Source organism: Cornus florida, unplaced genomic scaffold (assembly GCF_030987335.1).
Source record: "Cornus florida cultivar Cherokee Brave unplaced genomic scaffold, ASM3098733v1 CherokeeBrave_3.0.0_Hap2_Chr11, whole genome shotgun sequence".
Lineage (NCBI taxonomy): Eukaryota > Viridiplantae > Streptophyta > Magnoliopsida > Cornales > Cornaceae > Cornus > Cornus florida.
In genome coordinates, this window is record NW_026775581.1 from 96,747,185 (window position 1) to 96,770,608 (window position 23,424).

A 23,424-nucleotide genomic window follows, 5' to 3' on the forward strand; every position below is an offset into this window, starting at 1 on the left:
GGGACTAAAACTATCTTATATGGGGTTCATCTTGTCATCACCAATGAACTTGGATGCTGACTTCATATAATCCACCATACGTGAGGTTGGATTGCTCAATCAAGTTGCCTTCTCTTTTCTCCCTCTGGTTTGTCACAGTGGTGAGTGTTTTTTTTTTTTTTTAAAATCACACCCTCTTTTTCGTCGGGATGATACTTAAACTCTAAACTTTTGTCTTTACAAAGTAGAAGAGATACACTAGACTATAACCCTTGTTTCACCCACGAGTACAAATAACTTTTTCTGTTATTTTGTAAAACATGTAGCAAATTATCTCCAAATCATTGCGGTTTAGAATGGCTTAGAATTACAGAAGTAGCACACAAAAGAAATTACAAATTCTTCCGAATAGATTTCATTTGAAAGGATAAGAATACAACAATGGCATTGCAGTTTGCAAACCTTGAACAGGAGGAGACTAAAAGCAGAACCTAGCTTGTTCACTGAGCCACAGTAACACTCAATGTGAAGCTAATGACTTTAAAAGCCTAGTTCGGCATTTACAACATATTCTCATCGCATATTTATTGGAATCTCTACAGAACCCTGAACTCCTGACTTTAGGAATCATCACCAAGTTATATACACCCAACAAACAGGTCAGGCGGAGCTGGTGATAGCAAGTCCACCATCGAGTGTTCATAAAAGCTCCTTTTTGTAGCAGCTCCTAGAATATACCCTACACAGAGAAATTCAAAGTAAATCTCAGAAGAATTAACAATGGCACCATACATATAGATCCATTTCATAAAGAATGTCATTTATATTCCATGATGGACTGAAAGAACATGACTAGTGAGTGGCCGAGTAGGAGCAAGGAAAGAGTTCTTAGTATGGTAGGAAACCGAGTGGATTCTTAGAAAAGCTGCACTGACTATTAATACATATTTGGTTCACTCAAAGTTTAATATGATAGCATATTGAGTAGCTGCTTACGAACAGAAATATAAAAAATAAAAAAATAAAATAAAATTCCCCGATAAGTAGAAATATCAAAATATAATCACAGGAAAAAAATCAGTAAAAGGATGATCTGAAAATGACAGTATGAGAACAATAAAAAATACCATCTCAATAATAGATTATTGGCGAGGCTCCACAAGGACATATAGTGGCTTTCCATTCAGCCTGCACTGTCTCTGCAAAAGATGCAATTATGGATTCATACTAAAACAATACAATTGTGCCACAGTTAGTTCAAAAGGATGATCTGAAAATGACAGTCACAAAACTCAACTTAATGAGAAAAGGACTAGTAGATATTGAAATTAAAGCAAAACAAATCTACCACACCAGAGATCATGTGCGTGAACATGCAACACCATCATCAATATGAGTTTTCATCGCTATAAAGTATCAAAAAGTATACAAATAGAAATTTCTAGGAAGCAGCTTAAACTAAGATTGAAAGATGTGACTAACAAGGAAAAATCATACAAATAAAAATTTAAGAAGCATTACCTTGACCTCTGGCAACCCAATGACACATGCGCATTCAACTACCTCAGCCCCAACACGTTCTAGTTAACAAAAATTTAAAGCATAATAGAAGTCTGTTAGTGAGCTAAGGAACCAGTTGAAGTACATATGCTCAACGAACTGATAAAGGAAAGCCGTAATGAACCACTATAGCTTACCTAAAAGCCTTATGGCTGCAGATAGGGTCCCACCAGTAGCCACTAAATCATCAATGACCAAAACACGTTCCCCAGGTTGAACAGCAGCAGTATGCATCTCTAGACAGTCAGTACCATATTCGAGCACATATGCTTCGGATATGACTTCTCCTAGACAACAAAAATTTAGAAGTTTTAATTTTAAATATATCAGAAAATATTCAATCATAACAGGCAAGAACTAATCATGATAACAAAGTTCCTACCCATGACAGCAAAATAAGGTGGTTCAATTAAGAAAAAATGAAAGGAGAAAAGATGGAACTGGTGCTTAAGAAATATGTCACCAAAAGTTCAATCATCTACACATACTAAGGTTTGTTTGGGCATCACATAGAAGCTGAACCCGAGCAGAAATGATAGACTAAAACAGCGATATATAATGAACTAATCTTTGGCCTTGAACAATAAAAATTCCTTCTCTCAGAATAGTTATTCAATCAATTTCAATAGATAGATAGACAGATAGTTTGAGAGAGAGAGAGATTTCCACAATTTTATAAAAATTAGTGGTTAAGTTGCAAGTTGCCAAGCTCACAGAGACTATACTACTTATATCTCAATAAACACAGAATCAATGTCTAAAAGTATACCTGGCAATTTTTTTGGTTTACGTAGTGGAACAAATTTTGCACCAATGGCCAACGCAATCGAAGGACCAAACATAAATCCTCTAGCTTCAACTCCTAGAATATAATTTGATACAGTGAGTAAGCATCAAACATCATGCGTAAGATCCAATTTAAAGGGCGATTTTCGCATTGTATTATCAGACAACTACTAATATTATATTAGAAGGTAAAATCAAGAACTAAAAGAGTTTTTATGACTTAGACAAACCAATTGGGCAACCAGAAAGACTAAACTGGAAATCTTAGTATTTCTTCTAAAGAGTTCCATAACAAAATACATCATCAAACCGTCTTTAATTCATAAATTTCTTTACATTTTTTTAGCCTGATAGGCTGATACAAACTTCTCCATAATGCCAAATCCGGGTATAGTTCTGGATCACCTTTTCTGAATATCGGAATTATTTGCTCTCATTTCCCTGAATTTCTTCCTAATTTCAAAAACATATTTTCCATTCTTTTGTTTAATCTTATGTAATGGTAACATGGTTTAGCTTTACAAAATTTTATTCTTAAAGGAGCCAAAAAAGGCTGAAAAGTTTACTTCAAATCTGTGATGTAGCTCCGATTACTTTTGCAGTCTGCTACTAGTCACTGCAGAAATGGAATATATATATATTTTTCATCCAGTAGCTAGTTTGTTTAAACTTTGGTAGTGACTTTACCGCAACAAATATACATCATTTACATTTTCTATTTTTTTCACTGATCAAATAGCCGAGTTAGCTATAAACTTAAAAACACAATTCCCGTGAAAGTAAGAATCCTTTGGTGTGCATTTGACGGCAGATGAAAGAGGTATAATCTTTCATGTCATTCGAAATGAGATAGGTATACATTTAGGATTTAAAAGGTAAAAATTAGTTTTTATTAAAAAGTTCGGCGATGAATCTAATTTTTGCAGTGGTTTTTTGTTTTTGTCTTTATTACTCATTTTTTTATAAGTTAAAATCCATTAAAAAAAAGGCTCAGAGGATGGTGAACCCAAAGAACAATTGCACAAAGAAAATATCTCCCTATCTCTACAGTCTCAGGCTATCCAAACAATAATTATTTCCATCCCTTTCTAATGTGTTTCCATGCTCCCACCCCTAGTGGAAGAGTCACTCCATAGAGCACCATAAGTCACTCTCCTCTCCAATTTTTCTCTCAAATTACACTTTGTTACCTTTTAATGTATGATAGGCTTTATGAATCAAGCCATATAAATTACACCAAGGATAAATTTAAAGCATAACAGGCAGAAAAACAGATGGTACAGAAAATAATTTTGGAAAGAATTCTACCAAACTATAACCAGAAAGGAAAAAAAAAAAAGGAAACTTTTAAATCAAGTTGACTTATAAGAATTACATATATAACTCAACACAATTTCCAAAGGTAGACAAATAAAATTTATTGTAACATGATAACAAGCTTAAACACAAATAAATCAATCCAAAAAATGTTAAGATGTCCTCCTATGTTGCTCCCCAATGCTATCTAGATTGATAAAGTACAAATCATGGAGCCTCATAGAAACACTATTGAGAGAGAGAACTTTTGTACGTAGAACTTTTGATGGAACAAGTTTTGGCCTAAAAAGATGGAGCCTTCATTTTGGAAAGAAAAAAAAAAAAAAAGTATACATCTAAGTAGTTAAAGAAATTTATTCTTCCAATCCAAATTAAAACAAAAACGAAAAAAAGAAGGAAATTAAAGCCCAATTGCCACGGAATGAAGGCGAAAGGCAAAGGAAAATCAAATGAATAGTACATTAAAATTTTCTTTATCTGAAGATATAAATATAATAAAATAAATAAATAAAAGCACATACCAGCAACAACAGAGATACCCATGTCTCTGTAACGATCGACGAAGATGTCAACAGTGTTCTTGAACGCCTTGTGATCCAATAACAGCGTGGTTATGTCTTGAAACATTATTCCTACGCCACACTCAGAAACAGCCACAGATTAAGTATATAAGCTGTTCGATGAAAGTCCTCATATATATAGATGTATACGATACAAAATATATACACAACACATACACATATCGTAGCATCAAAAAGAGTACCTGGTTTTGGGAAGTGAGGGACGACCCTAATGGCTTCTGATATGGCCTTCAATCTTGGGTCTCCCTGTAACCCATTCTCTCCTGCAAACATCTCCATCTTCTTCAGTACTGACCCACTATGTCTATTTCCTTCCTTCTCAAACCCAGCTTTCTCTCTCTAAGCAAGGAGAGGGAGAGAGAGAGTGTGTGGAACTGTCTGTTACTAGTTGCGCTTATCAAATCTTTGTTGGCCAAAGCATCACTGAAGAAGATCCAGTTGCTTCAAATTCAGACTTTTGTGAGTGAGGGCCATTGCATGTCATATTTAAAGCTTACACCATAATATTTTTATGAAGGAAAAAAAAAATCATTTTTTTATTTATATAAATGTGAAATTTAATCATAGTATTTTTTTATTTATATAAATGTGAAATTTAATCATAGTAGGGCCATTGCATGGTGAAAGGATGGAGAGTGGTGTAAATTGACGTCAAAAAATATATATATATTGGTGTTGGTTTCATTTAGAAATAAGAATATGAAATTATTATCAAGTGTAAGACGTTTAATAAATAAGGTTAAGGGCATAACTCTTTGATAATTTATTATTATTATTTTTTAATATATATAAATATAATAAAAAAATTAAAATTTTGTAAACGCCTTCATAGTCCAAATTGCTCCTGGTCTCGCTTTGACCCTTTGCCCCACTAATCACGAATTTGTTACTTTTTTTGATAAAATTGAAAATTAAGTAGTGAATTTAAAAAAGTGATAATTAAAAGTAAATTTTTTTTTTTTAATTTCAATGTTCAGCCGTGATAAACAATATATCTCTACTATTAATATTTTACCTCATTTTAAATGTGTTTATTATTTTTAGTGCTATTCAAATTGCATTATCAAATGTACTTAATTAAAAATAAATAAATAAATAAATAACACCTAAGTAGTTTATCACGTAAACTTGTGTTCAAATAAAAAATAAAAAAAATGCAATTACTCAATAATTTTACTACAATATCATACAAAGATGATAGGTTGAAACACTGAAAGGGTCCATTCCGATTGACCTAAGATGATTATACCACAATTAATTTAATTAAGTTAAATGGTTTGAGTTTTAAAATTTAATGCACTATGATTAATTCAACACAGTTAATCAAGTTAACACGATTACAATACAAATAACATTAAAATTATACCTTAACATGATTACAATACAAATAACACTAAAAATCATATAAATTCACTCCTCATCAGTGATATTTAATAAAAAAAAACTTAGATACAATCACACTAACATATTCAAATTTCAATAGCAATCGTTTTAGATAAAATAATATTTAAAGTTAAGCTAATATTGAGATTTTCTTTGCCACACACTTGTGTGGAATGGATAATATTAGCTTATTATATTAATATTATATTATATCACACACACACGCATATATATATATACATCCTGAATGGCCATTTAAGTTAATTTGAGTGGCAATGACTGCAATCTTGACAATAGGTGTAATCTTAATAACTACCACCCATGTGAGATAAATAACAAAATAATCATTTGGGGGTAGATATAACAATAAAAAATGCTAACTGTACTCATGATTGATTGTTACCCTTTTTCATTTATGAATGACGTGGATCTTACCCCCTTATATATTGAGAGAATACATTCTTAGCAATTCAACTTTGGACTAATAATATATCAACCATATTAATAAATGGTGTGTCCCCAAGTATTTTAAGTGATGGATAGAAGTTGGGGGTGTAGGTTTTGTTAGAAATAAACAAAATAAAAAATAAAAGAATAATCATAAAAAAAATGTGTAAGTTACTTATTATAATTAAAGAACGAAACAAGAAATTTGTTGTACACATAAATTTCGTGCTTGCAAATTAAAGAATGAAATATGAAATAAACAATAATTTTATTAATTTATAAAATAAAATAAAAAATTGATGAGTAGAATCATATTTACAAAAGAAAGAAAATATCTTCTGATTCGATCTCATTTGTTGATCGGATCCAAGGGCCGTTAGAACTTAATTTTGAATCGAGTTGTTGAAAATTTCTTTAAACACTCTTAATTGAGGAATATTGTCAACATTTTTTTGAGGGATGACGAAACTTGATCTCGAACAGTGTTATCTGATGAATTACACAGAAATAACGGCACGATTTTAACGTGCTTGTTGTTCTTTGTTGAATTGCTAAAAAGAATTAAAAAAATTAAAATTGTGAAAAAAAAAACTTATCATAATTAAAAATAAATAAGTATTGTCACTACAATCTCTTTAGCAGTATATAATAGGGATTATATATTTTCAACTTAAATATGGGAGACTGAATTTGCCTCTATTGTGATCGAGTGCTTGTGAAACCAATTGAAATTGGACAACCCAATTTAACCTTAAATTCAAGCCCAACTTCTTGTATTATATGTATATACACTATACTAAATTTATATTTGTAGAACAGTTAGATTGTGTGCCACTATTTAATACTCCATTTATTTTAAAAAGAACGTCTCTTTTAAAAATCACGAGAAGAGAGTAATTTTCTATTCTTATACCCCATGCTAATCTAATGCATCAACCTATAAAATTCAAATATTAATACATTGTTGACCTTTTCGTCTAGACCATGGATAAAACTTACTGTATTTCTTTAAATTTCAAACTTAAAAAATAAATATGTGTTATGTGAATTGTAATGTTTTGTGCCAACTCAACAATTTTAGATTCTTAAATCATAATTTTGAATTGCTGATGCAACAATTACCTTTTTATTATTACGCAATAATTTTATGTGGCTGAACAAAACTTTAATGATTTACGCAACAACTTTATATCGGACCCAAACGCTGGATTATAAACGGCGAGGTGAGGCTAATTTAGTAATTTGAAACGAACTAGTGGCAATAGGCAAGGGATTGGGGGTCCTGGAGGAGTCCTATACTTCTAAGCGGTATGCGTGATAACGTGGTAGTGTCCAATCATACTAATTTTCCGAATCTTTAAATTTCGATTACAAGATTTTGCATGGGCCCCACTGACTGAATGGTTAATATCATGGTCGGATATTCCTAATGTTTCTTTGATTCCGTAGAGATCTATGCGTACTGTAGAATAGGTATGCACATGATACACCATAAATGCTAAGTAGTAGTATCTGTTTTGAACAAGAGAGCAATGCGGACGTACCTACTTATTCATGGCCCATATCAGATATTAATATGAATGAAATTATTATTAGATATTGGGATGGCAATCCGTGGAGTTGGGACGGAATTAGTTAAATTTTTTTTTACTTAGTTAGAAAATTATCGGTCTTTAAAAGTATAATGATATTGACAAGAATTTGAAAATCGCATTTTAAATTTAAATGATATATGTATTGTGGGACCGATACGTGTAAATTCGAAGAGGGAAAAAAAAAAAAAAAATTAGAAAATTTTCAATCTCACTTGCATGTCAAATTTGGGCATAATGCGTTTTCTTTTTTGGTAGATAAATTTATTAGAAATAAAAGGTAAAAAGGGTATCAAAAGGAGAAGATGACTGGAAAAGCATTTTTTATCCTGGATCACATTTCTTTTATATGGCCAAAATTGAATAAAAAGAAATATGGAAAGATAAATTATTAGAATCTATTCTTAAAATAATTTTGCATTAAAAAAATCAAATAAAATAATGAATATAATGCAACAAAAACTTCTCCAACCGTCTATGTCAGCACTTATATGTATTTTTCTAACAATATTTGTGTACTAATTAATATGTAATTAAAATAAATTAATATTCATTTTCCTCTAAAAAGTTAAATTATAATACTATCCTTAATCAATTACGGTACTATAAATAATGATGGTATAATGGTAAAAATAATTTAAAATTTTCTCTTAATTAATGAACAAGTAAGTTGTCATTTTTTTTTTTTTTTTTTTTTTTTTTTTTCACTTTTTCATCTAACAGAACAAAAAGAAGGAATGAAATAATCTATTTTTTAAAGATGTCTTATCTATCATTTCTTTTCACTGTTTTATTAAATTTTTTTCCTTTCTACCGTAAGAAGCATAAGAGAATAGTAGCTGATTAACATGATATAATCTTATCATAATCATAATAATTAAACTTAAAAATATTTATTAAATCGAAAGAAAGTCACAAATGAACGCGCAGCTGAATAGAATTGAATTCAATAATCCAATTTTAATTTTAAAGCTCTAATTCAATGCATTATGGGTCAATCCACTAGTTTACCTTACCATTTAATGGCAACCTTGAATGATTGTTTATGGGGGCAGTAGTATATGAGAGCTATGCAAGTAGAGGAAGTTTCCTTACAAGACTTATCTGCCTTATGATTGAAGGGTGCAAGACCACTGTTTACATGCACGCGTGTATGTGGATGTTAAGCATTATCTCTTGATTATTACTTCGTATGCTATCAAGCCAACCCCACTCTGATCATTATCTATCTCCACCCTTTCTTTCATGCTTACAGCTCCACATATATTTATATACATATATATATACATATGTATTCTTGGTTGGACGGTCATGATCGGCCATGTTCTTTTACAACTTCTAATACTCACCGTTCAAGTGACACACAGAAAAAGATCCCTACTCTCCAAGATTTTAGCCTTTTACTAGCAAGTCAATGCCATTGTTATCATGTCTCATCCTTTTTCTTCACCACCTTTTGATTTAATTTTCCTATTGCTTTTTATGCGGGTAAGACACAATGATTAGCTTCAGTTTAATTTCTAAAGTTAGCCCATTGAAGAATGCGTGAATCAACTTCATCACACAAATTCATTATTTATAATATGTTTTTAGTGGGATCAGGGCCGATTCAGGAATTGTCAATGGAGTGAATTAATATTTGTTCGAGCGAGCTAATATTAGTAATAATTTTTTATTTTTTGATTGTGCTAAAATTAGGTATAATTTAATAAATAAATAAATAAATAAATAAATTTGGGTGACCTTAGAGCACACCCAAATCCCCCCTTGAATCCGTCAGTCAATGGGACTATATATTGAAGAATGAGTGAATCAATTTGATCACACAAATTCATTATTTACAATATATTTTTCGTGGGACTCAAATTTTCAACTATTCCAAGATAACAGATCATATAATTGTGCTAGAGGATTTTGGTACGGTATATGTTAGTTATTGTGATGTCCTAAGAGAATTTTGTTTCCCTTGAGCAAGTAATTAAGATTAATAACATTATAGGCCTACTTACCGAAATAAATAAATAACATAAATAACATAATAGCTAAGGGTTATACCATTTTCTCACTGGAACGAAAACGTGACAAACGTTTTGTTTAGATCTTCAAAGATGACCGACAACAAAATAAGCTTTAAATTAATAGCAGGACAAGCATGTGATAACGTTTTTACCAGCTAGATGGATAAGGATAATTATGCTTAAGGTGAGGGATTTGATGATTTTTTTATTCAATATATAAATTAAATAGCATTAATTAATTTAAAAATTACAATGAGAAAACTCAAGAGGAGTTGAACATTCTGATCCTTTATGAGGCATGTATCAAGACCAAATGACTTGCCCATTTGAAACAATCCGTTGGAATTAAATTTTATTTTTTATTTATAAAAAAAGTGACAATATTTTTTAAAAATAAGAAAAAGGTGAGAAGAGAGAGAGAGAGTTAAAATAGAAGTCTATAAGATAAATACATATACAGTTTTAAAAAAACAAAACAAAAAAAAAAAAACTCTTCCATTTCTCAGTAATACCATACACATTCTTGATTTGACTTACATTTTGATTTTTGATATTAGAAGTGATAACAAGACTTTAAAAAAAAAAAAGAAAAAAATTGAATAAGCTTATATTGTTTTTTTTCTTTTTGATATATAAATACGTTTTTCTAGTAGTCATGCTTTAAAGTCTAAATTTTTTATTTTTAACAGATTTTAAAATTTGAGCTAAGCCCCCTATCAAATTTTTTTTTTTTATTATTATTATTATTTTTTTATACAAAACATATTCACAAATTTATCATCCTGTATTATGAAGCTTATCCAATCAATCGTGTTCTTGCATATCCAATCATCTTTTTAGTGTAATTGAGGAAAAAAAAAATTTAAAATTATGAATATTTTTAGTCGTCTCTCATATATGTTCTACCTACTTTTGATATATATGTTCATATTTGACACGTATCCGATACTATCACGACATCTCCACCGGAGCATCCGTGACCTAGGTCTCCATCAATTAAAATAATGATAATGAATTTTGCAACTTGCAAGTCCTACCCACCCAAGTGTAATGTATTTTTGTTTTTTTTAAAAAAAACACATTGATTTAGAATAAGACTTGAAGACAAAGGGTACAGATATCTATGAGGTCGTTTTTTCAAAAGATTTTAAAATTAAGATGCGATGGAAAGCGAGAGATTAGAAGTTAGGCAAACGAAAAGCTATTTCCCATGTGAAATTTTGGTATTCTAGTGGATCATCCACTACATGTTGTGAGTCGTTCATGTGAATGACCCATGGATTGAAGGCCCACAAGACTGGCATTTTCTCATGTTAGATTTTTGATGTGATTTAACAAAATAAACGGTTAGGGTGGTTAGGATCATTTCATGCCCTGTTTTTAATGTTGTGCTCCTATTTTGGAAACTAGATGTCATATTATAACCCTAGTAGTTAGGGTGGTGATTAGGCTCATTTCATTGGGTATTTGGGTTGTCAATCTTCTCTTGCATAACCACGTTTAATTTAGTCTTGGGTCATTTCATTGGGGGTTATCTTTTCTTTGCATTGTATACTAATTAACCATGTCTAGTCTTAGCTCTTAGGTAGTCTCTTAGTGCTTAGTGTCTAGTTATTTTCAAGTTTTGAGATGATACACGCGTGTGTTTATGCTATGCACAGTACAAACATATTCGATTGTTATTTGTGTTTTTGTTACTAGTAAAATAGTAATTTTATCAATGGTGATCTTTTTTTTTTTTTTTTTTGGGTGAGAGAGGAGAGTAATATTTATGACCGCAAATAAATCAATATCTAAGAAGTACTGGACTTGGACACAAGTAGTTAAAATTTAAGAGCACATACAAAATATAAGAATTAGGTAGCTTATTGTTAGCACTTCACTTGACCATATTCAAACTCTGTGCATCACAATCAATTAGAAGCAGGAGGAGAGAAACAAGGAAAGAGAGTACCTTGTAAGTTTCACTTTTCATTGATAAGGGGGTGTTACAGTCAAAAATAGAAATTAAGGTGGACGTTTTTATTTATTTTTTTGTGAGAGGGAGTAAGATTTATGATTATAGACAAATCAATATCGAAGAAGTACTTAACTCGAATGCCAATGGTTAAGATTTAAGACCAGAGGAGAGAAGCGAGGAAAGATCATTCAAAGAGAAGAGGTGAAGAAATGGGCAGAGAATCAATTTTTCCTTCATCAATTGTTCTAATTTTTCAAAAAAATATATATTTTTAGTCCTTAAATTCTGTTATGTAACTCAAAATGTCAAAATGCTGCATACCACGTTCCAACTATCCATAAAGTCTAATATGTATGCTCTTAATTTGTTTACATGGTTATGGTTGTACACCAGATTTCATATAAATTGGCGATTAGATTTGTGATAATTTGGTGAATTATCATATATTATTCCTCATATCAAAACATGAATAGGAACCAAACGCTTCATCCACTCTACATAATTATTCAGATAATTCGTAGATGATTTAAAACAACGATAATTGAAAATGCCAAAAATGTAATGCAGTAAAATACTGATCTTCTTTGATTTTCTATAACATAACTACGTAAAATATATTATGAAACTTGATTACTTAATTCTTTCTTCCAAAATGAATCTTCCATTGCTTCTTTCCTGTTAAAAAAAATTTAAATAATAACATTAGACTCAAATTAAAATATCACATAACAGAAAATGAAAAAAAAAAAAGAAAAAAAATCAACTAACCTCTTCAAGATTTGATTTTTTCAGTTTACTCCAATAACTTAAATGTATAGCCATTCATATTTCAATAAAAATAAATTACAGTTCAATCTCAAATTTTGGATAGTAACAATATATATGAGCAAAAGTCATAAAAAAAATATTAGCTTTCATCAGTTTTTTTATGCATGAAAACGGGAACCGAAGAAAAAAATCATGTAAAGTTGATGGTTCTTTCATGGACAAACTAAACTACTAAAGTTCATTCTCATTGCGAAACTAAAATCATGTAAAATTGAGTTTCACTGTGTCATGAAAAAAAAATGTTAGTTCACTCTCATTGAAAGTGGTAACAAATCATAACCAAGCAATGACTACAAGAAATTTGAGAAGGAAATTAGAGTGCTTTAAGTTTCAATAACAGAAACACTCCTCCTTTAGCCAACATGAACCCATTAAATTAACATTCAGTATGAAGATAATTAATCATACATCCATTCTATCATATAATAGGAATTGTGGATATATAATTTTGGGAGTAACTTTTCATTTTAAAAGTTGACATTCAGATTAGATATATATATAATTTCAGGAGTAATTTTTCACTTTAAAAAAACTATAATGACATGTTCACATTCAGATTCGAAGACTTGCAAATTTTTAAAAACTAACTATTTTTAAATTGATTTTTGAAAATATAATAATACAAAAGAGTTACAATTAATCAATCATGTGAATACTAATTTCAATCCGTTTGTGATAATTTTTAATCTTGAAAGATATATATTGTGTTTGGGAAGTTCGAACGATCAACCAATCCTTCCTGTCTTTTTCATATGCATCGCGAACATTTCTCATCTTCGCTGCAACTTCATTATTAAATTTTTCTCTCAACTTCATTATTAAATTTTTCTCTTGATAGACTCAAATTTTAATTACTTACGGTGAAGATTTATGAAGGATTTTTCTGGTAACTTCAGCTTACTCCAATATCTTAAATATATAACGAAATTAGTAGAATCATGTTTTCAGGAAAGAAAAATGGCAGTTGAACTTCGGTGCACTCTCAAATTTTGAATACTAATAATATATATGAGCAAAAATCATAAAAAGAAAATGTTAGTGTTCATCAGTTTTTCATGCATGGTAACTGTAATGGAAGAAAAAAAAAAAGTATGTAAAATTGATGGTTCTGTCATGGAAAACATAAACTCCTTAAGTTTACTCTCATGGCAAAAATAAAATCATGTAAAATTGAATTTCAGTGTCATGTAAAAAAAATGTCGGTTCACTCTCATTACAAGTGGTAACACAAATCATAACTAAACAATGACTACAAGAAATGAAGTCAATTGAAAAAACAATGCAGCATGTTTATTTTATAAAAAAGAAAAAAAAAAATCAAAAGTAAGATTGTATCAACTATCAAGGGAAGTCACTATAATTATATATGTACCTCTTATATACATGCCCTGTTCATACAATCTCTTCATGGAGATTGTTTATGATCATAGTTATCTTCTTATATTTTTTATGACAAATTTTGTTTTATTTGTTATGAAGATATAAGTGAGTTATATCCGCTATGCAAAAAAGTCAAAACATGAATAGTGATAATTTGGTGAATTAACATATATTATTCTTCATATTAAAACATGAATAGGAAACAGAGCTTCATCCCCTCTACATACCAAAAATTGTAATGCAGCCAAACAGGAATCTTCTTTGATTTTCTATAACATTGTAAAATATACTTCGTATTATGAAACTTGATTACTTAATTCTTTCTTTTTTTGGAAGGTGAATTTTTCTTTGTTTATTTCCTGTTAAAAATAAATAAATAAATAAATTTTGAAGATAACATTAGACTCAAATTAAAATATCATAGAACACAAAATAATAAAATAATAATAATAATAATCAACTAACCATCTTCAAGATTTGATTTTTTCAGTTTACTTCAATATCTTAAATGTAATCACCATTCATATTTCATAAAAAAAAACAAATTATAGTTGAATTTCAGTTCACTCTCAAATTTTGGATACTAACAATATATATTAGCAAAACTCATAAAAAAAATATTAGCTTTCATCCGTTTTTTTATGCATGAAATGGGAACAGAAGAAAAAAAGAATGTAAAGTTGATGGTTCTTTCATGGACGGACTAAACTCCTAAAGTTCATTCTCATTGCGAAACTAAAATCATGTAAAATTGAATTTCACAGTGTCATGTAAAAAAAATGTTAGTTCAATCTCATTGAAAGTGGTAACAAATCAGAACCAAACAATGACTACAAGAAAATTGAGAAGAAAATTAGAGGACTTTAAGTTTCAATAACAGATAGGATGACAATTTGACCGGCCCCACCCCGCACCGTTTTTAGCAGTTTTGGGGGACCGTTTTGCTTATTTGGGTGGGGATGGTTTGATGTAATAAAAACCCGCGCGGGTTTGGTGCGGGGGCGGGGAAAGGTCGCTCCGCCCCGCCCCGTTTAGATATGCAAATTACTTAAATACCCACATTTCATTAGTATATATATTTCCTATTATATATTAAGTACCCTATATAACAATATTAACGTTTAAAAATGAATTTGATTAAAATGAAATTTGCAATGGTGAAGAATTGAAGATGAGAGAAAAAAAAAAAAAAAAAGTAAATCTATTTCAACAATAAATAAATTATGGTTTTAAACGGGACGGGGCGGGGCGGGTACCCGCGGTAAAAATATTAAACGGTTACAGGAATGGGTTGGGAAGTATCCCCGTTTTTACGGTTTTGGACGGGGACGGGGGCGGGGTTTTTAAACTGTTGTGGGGGCGGAGAGGGTACACCCGCCCAAACCCGCCCCCGTTGCCATCCCTAATAACAGAACCTCAATCTAGTCCTTTAGCCAACATGAACACATTCCAACATAAACTTATTAAATTAACATTCACTAAGATAATCATACAGACTACCATATAATATGAATTGTAGATATATAATTTCACGAGTGTCTTTTCGTTTAAAAAAATTAAAATGACACATTCACATTGAAGTTCCAAGAAATCTTGCCAATTTTTTTTTACGGTTTTGGACGGAGACGGGGGCGGGGTTTTTAAACTGTTGTGGGGGCGGAGAGGGTACACCCGCCCAAACCCGCCCCCGTTGCCATCCCTAATAACAGAACCTCAATCTAGTCCTTTAGCCAACATGAACACATTCCAACATAAACTTATTAAATTAACATTCACTAAGATAATCATACAGATTACCATATAATATGAATTGTAGATATATAATTTCACGAGTGTCTTTTCGTTTAAAAAAATTAAAATGACACATTCACATTGAAGTTCCAAGAAATCTTGCCAATTTTTGAAAACAACTATTTTCCAATTGGTTTTTGAAAATATAATAATAAAAAGAGTTGCAATTAATCAATCATCTCAATACTAATTGCATCCGCTTCTGCTACTTCTATCTGCGTTTTCTCCTTTTGTTTGTTCTCTTCTTTACTTTGCTGACGATTTCATTATTAAATTTTCTATATTCTCTTGCTAAACTCAAATTTTAGTTACTGACGGTGAAGATTTATGAAGAAATTTTCTGGTAACTTTAATTTACTCCAATATCTTAAATATATTATGAAATTAGAAGAATCATATTTTCATAAAAGAAAAATGGTAGTTGAACTTCAATTCACTCTCAAATTTTGAATACTAATAATATATATGAGCAAAAGTCATAAAAAGAAAATGTTAGCGTTCAACAGTTTTTCAAGCATGATAACTGTAACGAAAGAAAAAAAAAATGTAAAATTGATGGTTCTGTCATGGAAAACATAAACTCCTTAAGTTCACCCTCATGGCAAAAATAAAATCAATGTAAATTGAATTTCAGAGTGTCATGTAAAAAAATATCTGTTCAACTCTCATTCCAAGTGGTAACACAAATCATAACCAAACAATGACTGCAAGAAATGGACTCAATTAAAAACACAGTGCAGCATGTTTATTTTATAAAAAAGAAAAATAAAAAAAAATCAAAAGTAAAAAGATTGTATCAACTATCAAGGGAAGTCACTATAATTATATATGTACCTGTACCTGTTATATACATCCCCTGTTTATACAATCTTTTCGTGGAGATTGTTTATGATCATAGTTCTCTTCTTATATATTTTATGACAATTTTTTATTTATTTGTTATGAAGTTAGGTATATTGGCTATGCAAAAACAGTCAAAAGACTTTCAATTCTAAGTAAAATAGGAAGCAATAACCACAAAATAAACTCACGGTATATAAGATCCACCTCCTAATGGAAGTGCAAAGGAACATTTGCAATCGGATGGAATGAAACAGTGAGCTATCTAACGGGAAAAAAAATGAAAGGGAAGGGCCATTATAATCATCTCACCAAACATTATGACACGATGAATTAACAGGTCTAATCGGATTAAACGGGTTGAGCTCCAAAACACGAATACTACAAAACCACTATCAGCTCATTTTAAATTTCCAAAATTAATGTTACCAATTAGTATGGCATGACCCGGATTCCTGCTGCGAAAGCCAGTGTAATCATGATATTCTTCTTCCTATAGTCATTTCATGGAAGGCACAAAATTAATAGTATGGGTAGTGTAGACCATGCCTGTATCAGTTTTTAAATTTCATACAAATAAGCTAATGATATATAGTCACAACCGTCATAGCTAGGAAAAGTCTACTAACGAAGACGTATGGAAACAAAATGTCTACCCAAGGCTTTACTATACCATGGGTATCCTCCTATGCTAGATCGATCCTTCCCTATTCAAACTCGTTAACTGCTAATCATCCCTAAAGCCGAGTCATCCCGGATCTTCCTCCATAACAATGCAGCGAAAATCTTGAAGGGCGCGTCCTGCCTTCACAACCCTTTCTTGTACTACCCCACAATTTAGAGTATGAGAGCCACCCCTTCAGAAAGTGAGCCAGCTTGAATTCTGGCATGATAACATCCTGCTCTTCTTCGCAATCATGGTGTCTGGAGATTTTCTCTTGATCATCATTATGATGATTATCATTGACAGTGGTCTGTTCTCCCTCTTCATGAACATTTGATCCCTGTGACCTGTTAAAGAATGCTTTAAGTTCCATTTCTCAGCAAGCACTGAATAACTTTATGAAATTGAAATCATAAGATATGTGTTAAATAAATGACTGTGTGTGTGTGTATATATAAAATATATATGGCCATAAATAGAATAAAAGGCGAAAGAAAAAAGTGTTCGTAATCGCCAACCACATGTAAAGTCTAATGCTTTGTCAAGTTGAGAATTATCCTATGTGGAAAAGTAGAGCTGATAAAGTAAATGGATGACAGACTATGCATGGCATGTCACTTTTGACATTCTATCTATTCTTACAAAAATTGATTCAAAAGGTGTAGTAATTCAATTCTGCATATTGTCTGCCTGAGGTTAATTTCAAAGACTAAGCTGCTGACTGCTCAATGAAGATAATTCTTTCCTGAAATCAGGTATCTCTATGGGCAAAACTATCTTATTAGTGCCAGGATCTCAAGTTCACAGCAACAATGAAATTAGGACCACACTAAGAAATGACGATGGCAGTTAATAAATGATAAAACCAGTGAGAATTGATGCCCCAAGCATCATGCATTTGACACATAGATTGCATTCCTAACGTATTCGTACCCGGACTCAATGATCTAGCACAGAGCTGCACCATAAATTTGGGCATAAAATGCCCAGATAAGTAACACTAATGCATCTCTGGACCTGACTATAAGGGTGTCTCAATGGCTGGTTCAAATTCATTCAAGTTGAGAAAAAGTCATCTGTTCAAGTTCCTAATGTACGCAACCATGACAAAGAAACAACCATGAGGTCCGAGGAGAGTCTTACATTGCAAACTGCCTGGAAGCAGCACTCTGGTTTTTAGATCGTTGTTTCGCTATTTTATAGTTTATTGACATATGCCGGATAAATTGAAGCTGCAGGTAACATTTCAAGAAGAGAATCAAAAATTGTAAACAGTATCTCATATTCAATATATGCAAGACAAAACAATACAAGGTAAGCAAAATAAAATTTTCATATCTTTGGTTTTCCTTGAGGGGAGAAGTATCAAATGGTGCAACATTGCAATAAAAAATAATAAGCATATTAAAGTAAAGCTAAAAAATTGATGAAAGGGGACCCAGAAGAACAAAACAAACGTGGGGGGTTGGGGGAGTGGAGAAAAGGAAGAAAAAAAAAACTGCACAAAGGGACAAGAAAGTAACCACAATAAATCACTGCATTCACCAATAACAATGAACCCTAAGGCATAATCCTTGACATGAGAAATTGAAGAAGGGTTCAAACATTTGATCTAATAAAGGAATCTTGCATTGACCTCGAAGATTCCAACATTGATTAGAAGTTGTAGAACTTCAGCTTAGTGGCCTATGTTACCAATGCCAATGTATGGATGATCACCATACCAGAGAACAAAAATCACCCTCTCAATATGCAGGACCTACCAACGGCTGTAACCCAGTGGTACTTCCTCGCCTTCCAAAGGAAAAGGTTGAGGGTTCAAGTCCCTATAGGGGCATGTGGGTGCGTGAGTTTCTTGCTAGGAAAAAAAAAAAAAAAAAAAAGGCAGGACCTCTGTATGCATTGATGACTTTATTTCATCCATCAGACAAAAAACTTTTACAAATATAGTGAGTGCCAAGAAGGTAGTGGCATGAGCAGATCATAAGGGAGAACTACATCACTCACGAAGTTGCAAAACATTATTGACAAAACAGTGCCAAAAGGAGGCTCAGACCATCTTCAATATAAGCAAGTTTACGGTTACAAATCCACGAGATACATCCATAACAGGAAGAGAAATTTAGTAGGTAATTTTGTAATGAGATCAACATAGGTTACATTTCATAGTAGTTATTTGCAAAGAAAAGTCTAATTAACTAAGTTAATATAAAATTGCCAATATGAAAGGTAGATAGATAGTAGATACTAAAAAAATGGCCAAAGCAGCAATGACAAGTTAAGAATAAAAAGAAGTGAACAAGTTTGGATACTCGTGTAAAAAGAATAACCATCACTGCATCCACACATTTGGCAATACAGTTTATGCTAAGAGTGATGAAGGGGAGGCCAAAAAGATTGCAAATGGTAAAAAAAAAATGATGAGAAATGATAGAGCAGGAGATATGGTAAAGGAAAAAGGAGGAAGAAGAATTAAGTAGATAAAATCACATTTTAATATATTTCTTCACTTTTACCAAAGTTGCAGCTAGTCATGCTTAAATGATTTGATTTAGTTACTGTCACAAAAATGATGCAAGTTATGCACTAAAATGCAAGTGGGCAATACTAAGAACTTTAATTACTAAATATTATGAGCAACACCTTGCCATTCAAGGATGCACTTCAATGGAAACTAGTCCAAAGCTCCCTGAGTGGTAGGATCATGTTATTATAATGTCTCAACATCTAAATGTAAGTGGCTGTGAATGGAAAAACTAGGGGAAACTAGTAAAAGCAGAAAAAATGTAAAGGTGACATAAATATCAGAGTCTGTTTATTATTCTCTTTGGAGGCCCTTCATGGATGCACTTCAACAGAAACTAGTCCAAAGCTTCCCAAGCGGTAGGATCACGTTATGAAAATGTCCCACCATCTAAATGTAGTTGGCTGTGAATGGAAAAACTAGGGGTAACTACTAAAAGAAGAAAAAAAATGTAAAGGTGACATAAATATCAGAGCACGTTTATTATTCCCTTCGGAGGCCCTTCACCGATCTATATCAATCAAAAACTCAAGGAACCTTGCAAAAACGTAAAGGCAATACATAAGAGTAGATTAAAAATATAACCACTAAAAATAATGCATACTGCCTAAATGAACATGACAATATATGTATAAGCTTTTTAAATATTTGATATATATGTAACATTCCTTATGAGAGGACTTTACTCAACATGCTGTTGATAAAGCCAGCCATTATCTAAGAGGAGTCACAGTCAACAGGTTCTTCCAACTTTTAGGTCTCAGAAACCATACAAGATTCTCATTTATTCAAATAATTTGGTAGCAAAACTTTCAATTAAGAAATATGGAACTCAACTATATTTAAATATGCAAATAAAACAGTTTGAAGAGATGTATGGGCATGCTACCATGTAATTGTATGAGAAGTTCTTAATTGCAAATGCAGCGAACAAATGTGCTAAGCTAGAACATGAGAAATACGTGGCACTGACCTGATCACCATCCTTGATACCAAGATTCCGAATATTAGCCTTCTCATTGACTAGCTTCTGACCTTCATGGCATAAGCAGAAGTGCCCCCATACATGCGACCTACCCCCATCAAATTTGGAAAAAAAGTAATTTAGCCATTTAGGGCACATGCTTAAATGTCCACGGAGACAATGACAGCAATCAAAACAGAAATTAGGGCTTGTTTGGATGACCTCTTGAATTTTTGTGGATTCATCTAATTTTCAGACATCATTTCAGTAGTAAAAATAAATCATCTTAATAGGAAACTATAACCATCTCAAAAAAGATGTTTGACATCTTGAATTTTGTCATTTCAATTAAACCTGAAATGGCCATGTTTGAATAAATATATCGAAATGCCCTACTTTTCCAAATTATGCAAGGTATGTTGTATATGGGGACATTCAAATCATGGGATGTCCAATCAAGCCTTAACAATAGATAATTTAAACAATTTCATTTGATAAAATCCTAATAAAACATTAGTTTTTGACGATGACTTGTACTTTTCTCCAATGCTCCATTTCTAGATAACAAAACATTAGTTTTTGATGATTTGCAGGGGATGCACAGCGTACCATTGGTATATTAACAAACTTGAAGGACAACAGGCATGTCGTTTCAGCAATTTGGAATACTATTGCCCCTTTAGCAAATGTACATACACATAAAATACATGTACATATGTGTGTGTGTGTGTGTGTTTGCACATAGTACCAAATGAATTGTTAATGTATAATTTAACTATAACTATACCATGAAATCTTCTCTTGACCCTCCCTTGGTGATGAAGTAAATAAACCCTCTACTGCTACCTTAAGCTCGGCAACCGTGGCGTTCCTCGAAATATGAACATCTGAAACATTCAAAATTGCAATCGAATCGACAACGAACCATCCAACAACAACAATAGCAAGAAGGGCAAAAAATAATATATATATATGTATATATATATATGCTGATTACCAAATGAAGAGCCATCCAATTTGAAAACAGAGAGCTTGAGATGCTGTTGAGGAAGCTTGTGGTACGAGAAACTTCGAGGTAAGATGCCAGAGTTAAGCGACAATGAAGAAAAAGCCCTAGGGTTTCGATTGCCGTGGTCAATGCTTGGCATAATCCTGACCATCCCTCTGTTTCTAACACTAAAAACCCTATACTGGTTCCTTTGATCGCAGCTTCAAAGAATTCTGGTTTGACGAAAATCTAGAGAGAAGTTATGTGTGTAAGAGAGAGAAACATTCAACATTTTAGGGTTTATGGTTTTGATCTGTCCAGATTCACTAGAATCTGTAGAAATTTAGAGAGAGAAATAGAGGGTTTATTTGTCGAATGGTTTAGCTTCGAAAGCGGAGACCGTTACAGAGGGTATTAACTTTACATACTCTCAGATTACATACTCGCGACTGAACAGTTGTATTATTACTTGAAATTGGCTCCAAAATTTAAATGCTTAGTTGTTTGCTTTGATAGAGTCAACGGCTACATTTCGAACGTGGCCCGAAAGAGAGCGGAGAGAAGATCGAAGTGGGGCCCATTAGCTAGCCATAACACTCTCACAAGTATTTTGCCAGCCAAGGGGGCTGTCACGAGTGTCATGTGGCGAGCCCCACAGTAACAAACTCCATTGGTTATATATTCCTTTGGTACATTATTTATTGTAGCTGAGGCTTTTGAATATAATTTAAACTAATAACTATCTTACTGAATCACAAATCAGGTTACATAAGTCCAAAAATGAGGATTCTTAATTTGACACAATGTCATTGGAGTTGGCCTTCACAAATGGAGAGCCTCATATATGGTTGTGCCTATTTTGTAATTTTAGAATGAAAATATTTATACCCAGATTAATAGGGTGATGATATTAACACTCAGAAAAAAAAAAAAAAAATAAAATAAAATTTCACTTATTTTTTTATTAAATTGAAATGACAAAATACACCGTAGGTAGACTTTCTTAAACTTTTATGTCTTTTAACATGTCTATCTTTCTCTCCTCTTTTTTTCTCTCTTCATAAACATCATTCTTTCTTTTTCTCTCTTCGTCAGGTTTACTTCTTGATGTGGCCTCTTACCACAAGGCTAACAAAAAGGGTAACCACATAACATAAATTTCTCGCTTCAATTTGGTTATGAGGAGGCAGGGCAATTGGACCAAACCGCAAGCACATAACAACATAGATGCCTTTTCTCCTATGCTTTTAATCTTACACAGATGCATGCTATTACTTCTTTTGGTCCATAGCATTACAAATCTTATAACCTTGTTTAATGCCTTGTTTGGAAGGAAGAAGGGAAAAAAATTGAATGAGCTTCGAACTGTTAATTAACTCGATCTGTTGGCTATTGACTTCTGCTTCTTTTTTTTTTTGACAATTAGTTATTATGGGTTTGAAAGTTTAATGAAACTTCTATTAGAATCATTAGAATTACATATTTGAAAGGTTATAGAGTTCTATAATCTTTGGATTTAGAATTTAGTGTTTAAACTCCTGAGAGTGGTTGTAATCAACCATGATCGACCCACATTATTTTTTAAGTAAAGCAATCATACTTATCCAAAATGATTACGATCTTTAGATGTATGAATTTTTGACAATTAGATGACCTTGATGAGTTTTGTAAAGAGATTTGTGAGAGAGAAAGAGAGAAGCGAAACATCTCAATATAAGAAGTAGAAGTTAGTTAAAACCTTGAACAAGGGCTTTTTTGGTATTTTATTTTACTGAAAACAGTGGTAGAACCATAATATTATTTTGGAGCGTCTATATCCACC

At 31.8% G+C, this 23,424-nt stretch overlaps 2 protein-coding genes across 3 annotated transcripts; both read right to left on the minus strand.

Annotated features, from left to right (window-relative positions):
* Positions 1-371: 371 nt before the first annotated feature.
* Positions 372-4,704, minus strand: LOC132285606 (adenine phosphoribosyltransferase 5-like). Of its 2 annotated transcripts, XM_059787794.1 has the most exons (7): positions 4,406-4,702; positions 4,164-4,274; positions 2,309-2,401; positions 1,677-1,826; positions 1,501-1,559; positions 1,107-1,178; positions 372-718 (listed from the first exon to the last, which is right to left on the minus strand). In XM_059787794.1, the coding sequence occupies exons 1-6, from the start codon at positions 4,500-4,502 to the stop codon at positions 1,122-1,124; spliced, it is 567 nt and encodes a 188-aa protein (XP_059643777.1). In that variant the 5' UTR covers positions 4,503-4,702; the 3' UTR covers positions 372-718; positions 1,107-1,121. The 2 variants fall into 2 exon arrangements, with proteins under 2 accessions (XP_059643777.1, XP_059643778.1); XM_059787795.1 differs by lacking the exon at positions 2,309-2,401 and having other exon boundaries at positions 4,406-4,704.
* A 12,026-nt stretch (positions 4,705-16,730) lies between these two features.
* Positions 16,731-22,070, minus strand: LOC132284559 (uncharacterized). The gene is made up of 5 exons (XM_059786669.1): positions 21,612-22,070; positions 21,402-21,501; positions 20,624-20,723; positions 18,270-18,358; positions 16,731-17,473 (listed from the first exon to the last, which is right to left on the minus strand). Exons 1-5 carry the CDS (start codon positions 21,772-21,774, stop codon positions 17,200-17,202), a joined length of 726 nt encoding a protein of 241 aa, XP_059642652.1. The 5' UTR covers positions 21,775-22,070; the 3' UTR covers positions 16,731-17,199.
* Positions 22,071-23,424: the final 1,354 nt, after the last annotated feature.

Excerpts from the sequence above, each read along its gene's own strand:
- LOC132285606 (XM_059787794.1), bottom strand. The coding sequence starts at position 4,502 with ATGGAGATGTTTGCAGGAGAGAATGGGTTACAGGGAGACCCAAGATTG. Across the intron at positions 4,275-4,405 it reads CCCTCACTTCCCAAAACCAG|GAATAATGTTTCAAGACATA; the intron begins GTACTCTTTTTG and ends AGTGTGGCGTAG. Across the intron at positions 2,402-4,163 it reads GGGTATCTCTGTTGTTGCTG|GAGTTGAAGCTAGAGGATTT; the intron begins GTATGTGCTTTT and ends ATTATATTCTAG.
- LOC132284559 (XM_059786669.1), bottom strand. The coding sequence starts at position 21,774 with ATGGTCAGGATTATGCCAAGCATTGACCACGGCAATCGAAACCCTAGG. Across the intron at positions 21,502-21,611 it reads ATTGGATGGCTCTTCATTTG|ATGTTCATATTTCGAGGAAC; the intron begins GTAATCAGCATA and ends TGAATGTTTCAG. Across the intron at positions 18,359-20,623 it reads GTATCAAGGATGGTGATCAG|CTTCAATTTATCCGGCATAT; the intron begins GTCAGTGCCACG and ends TGTTACCTGCAG.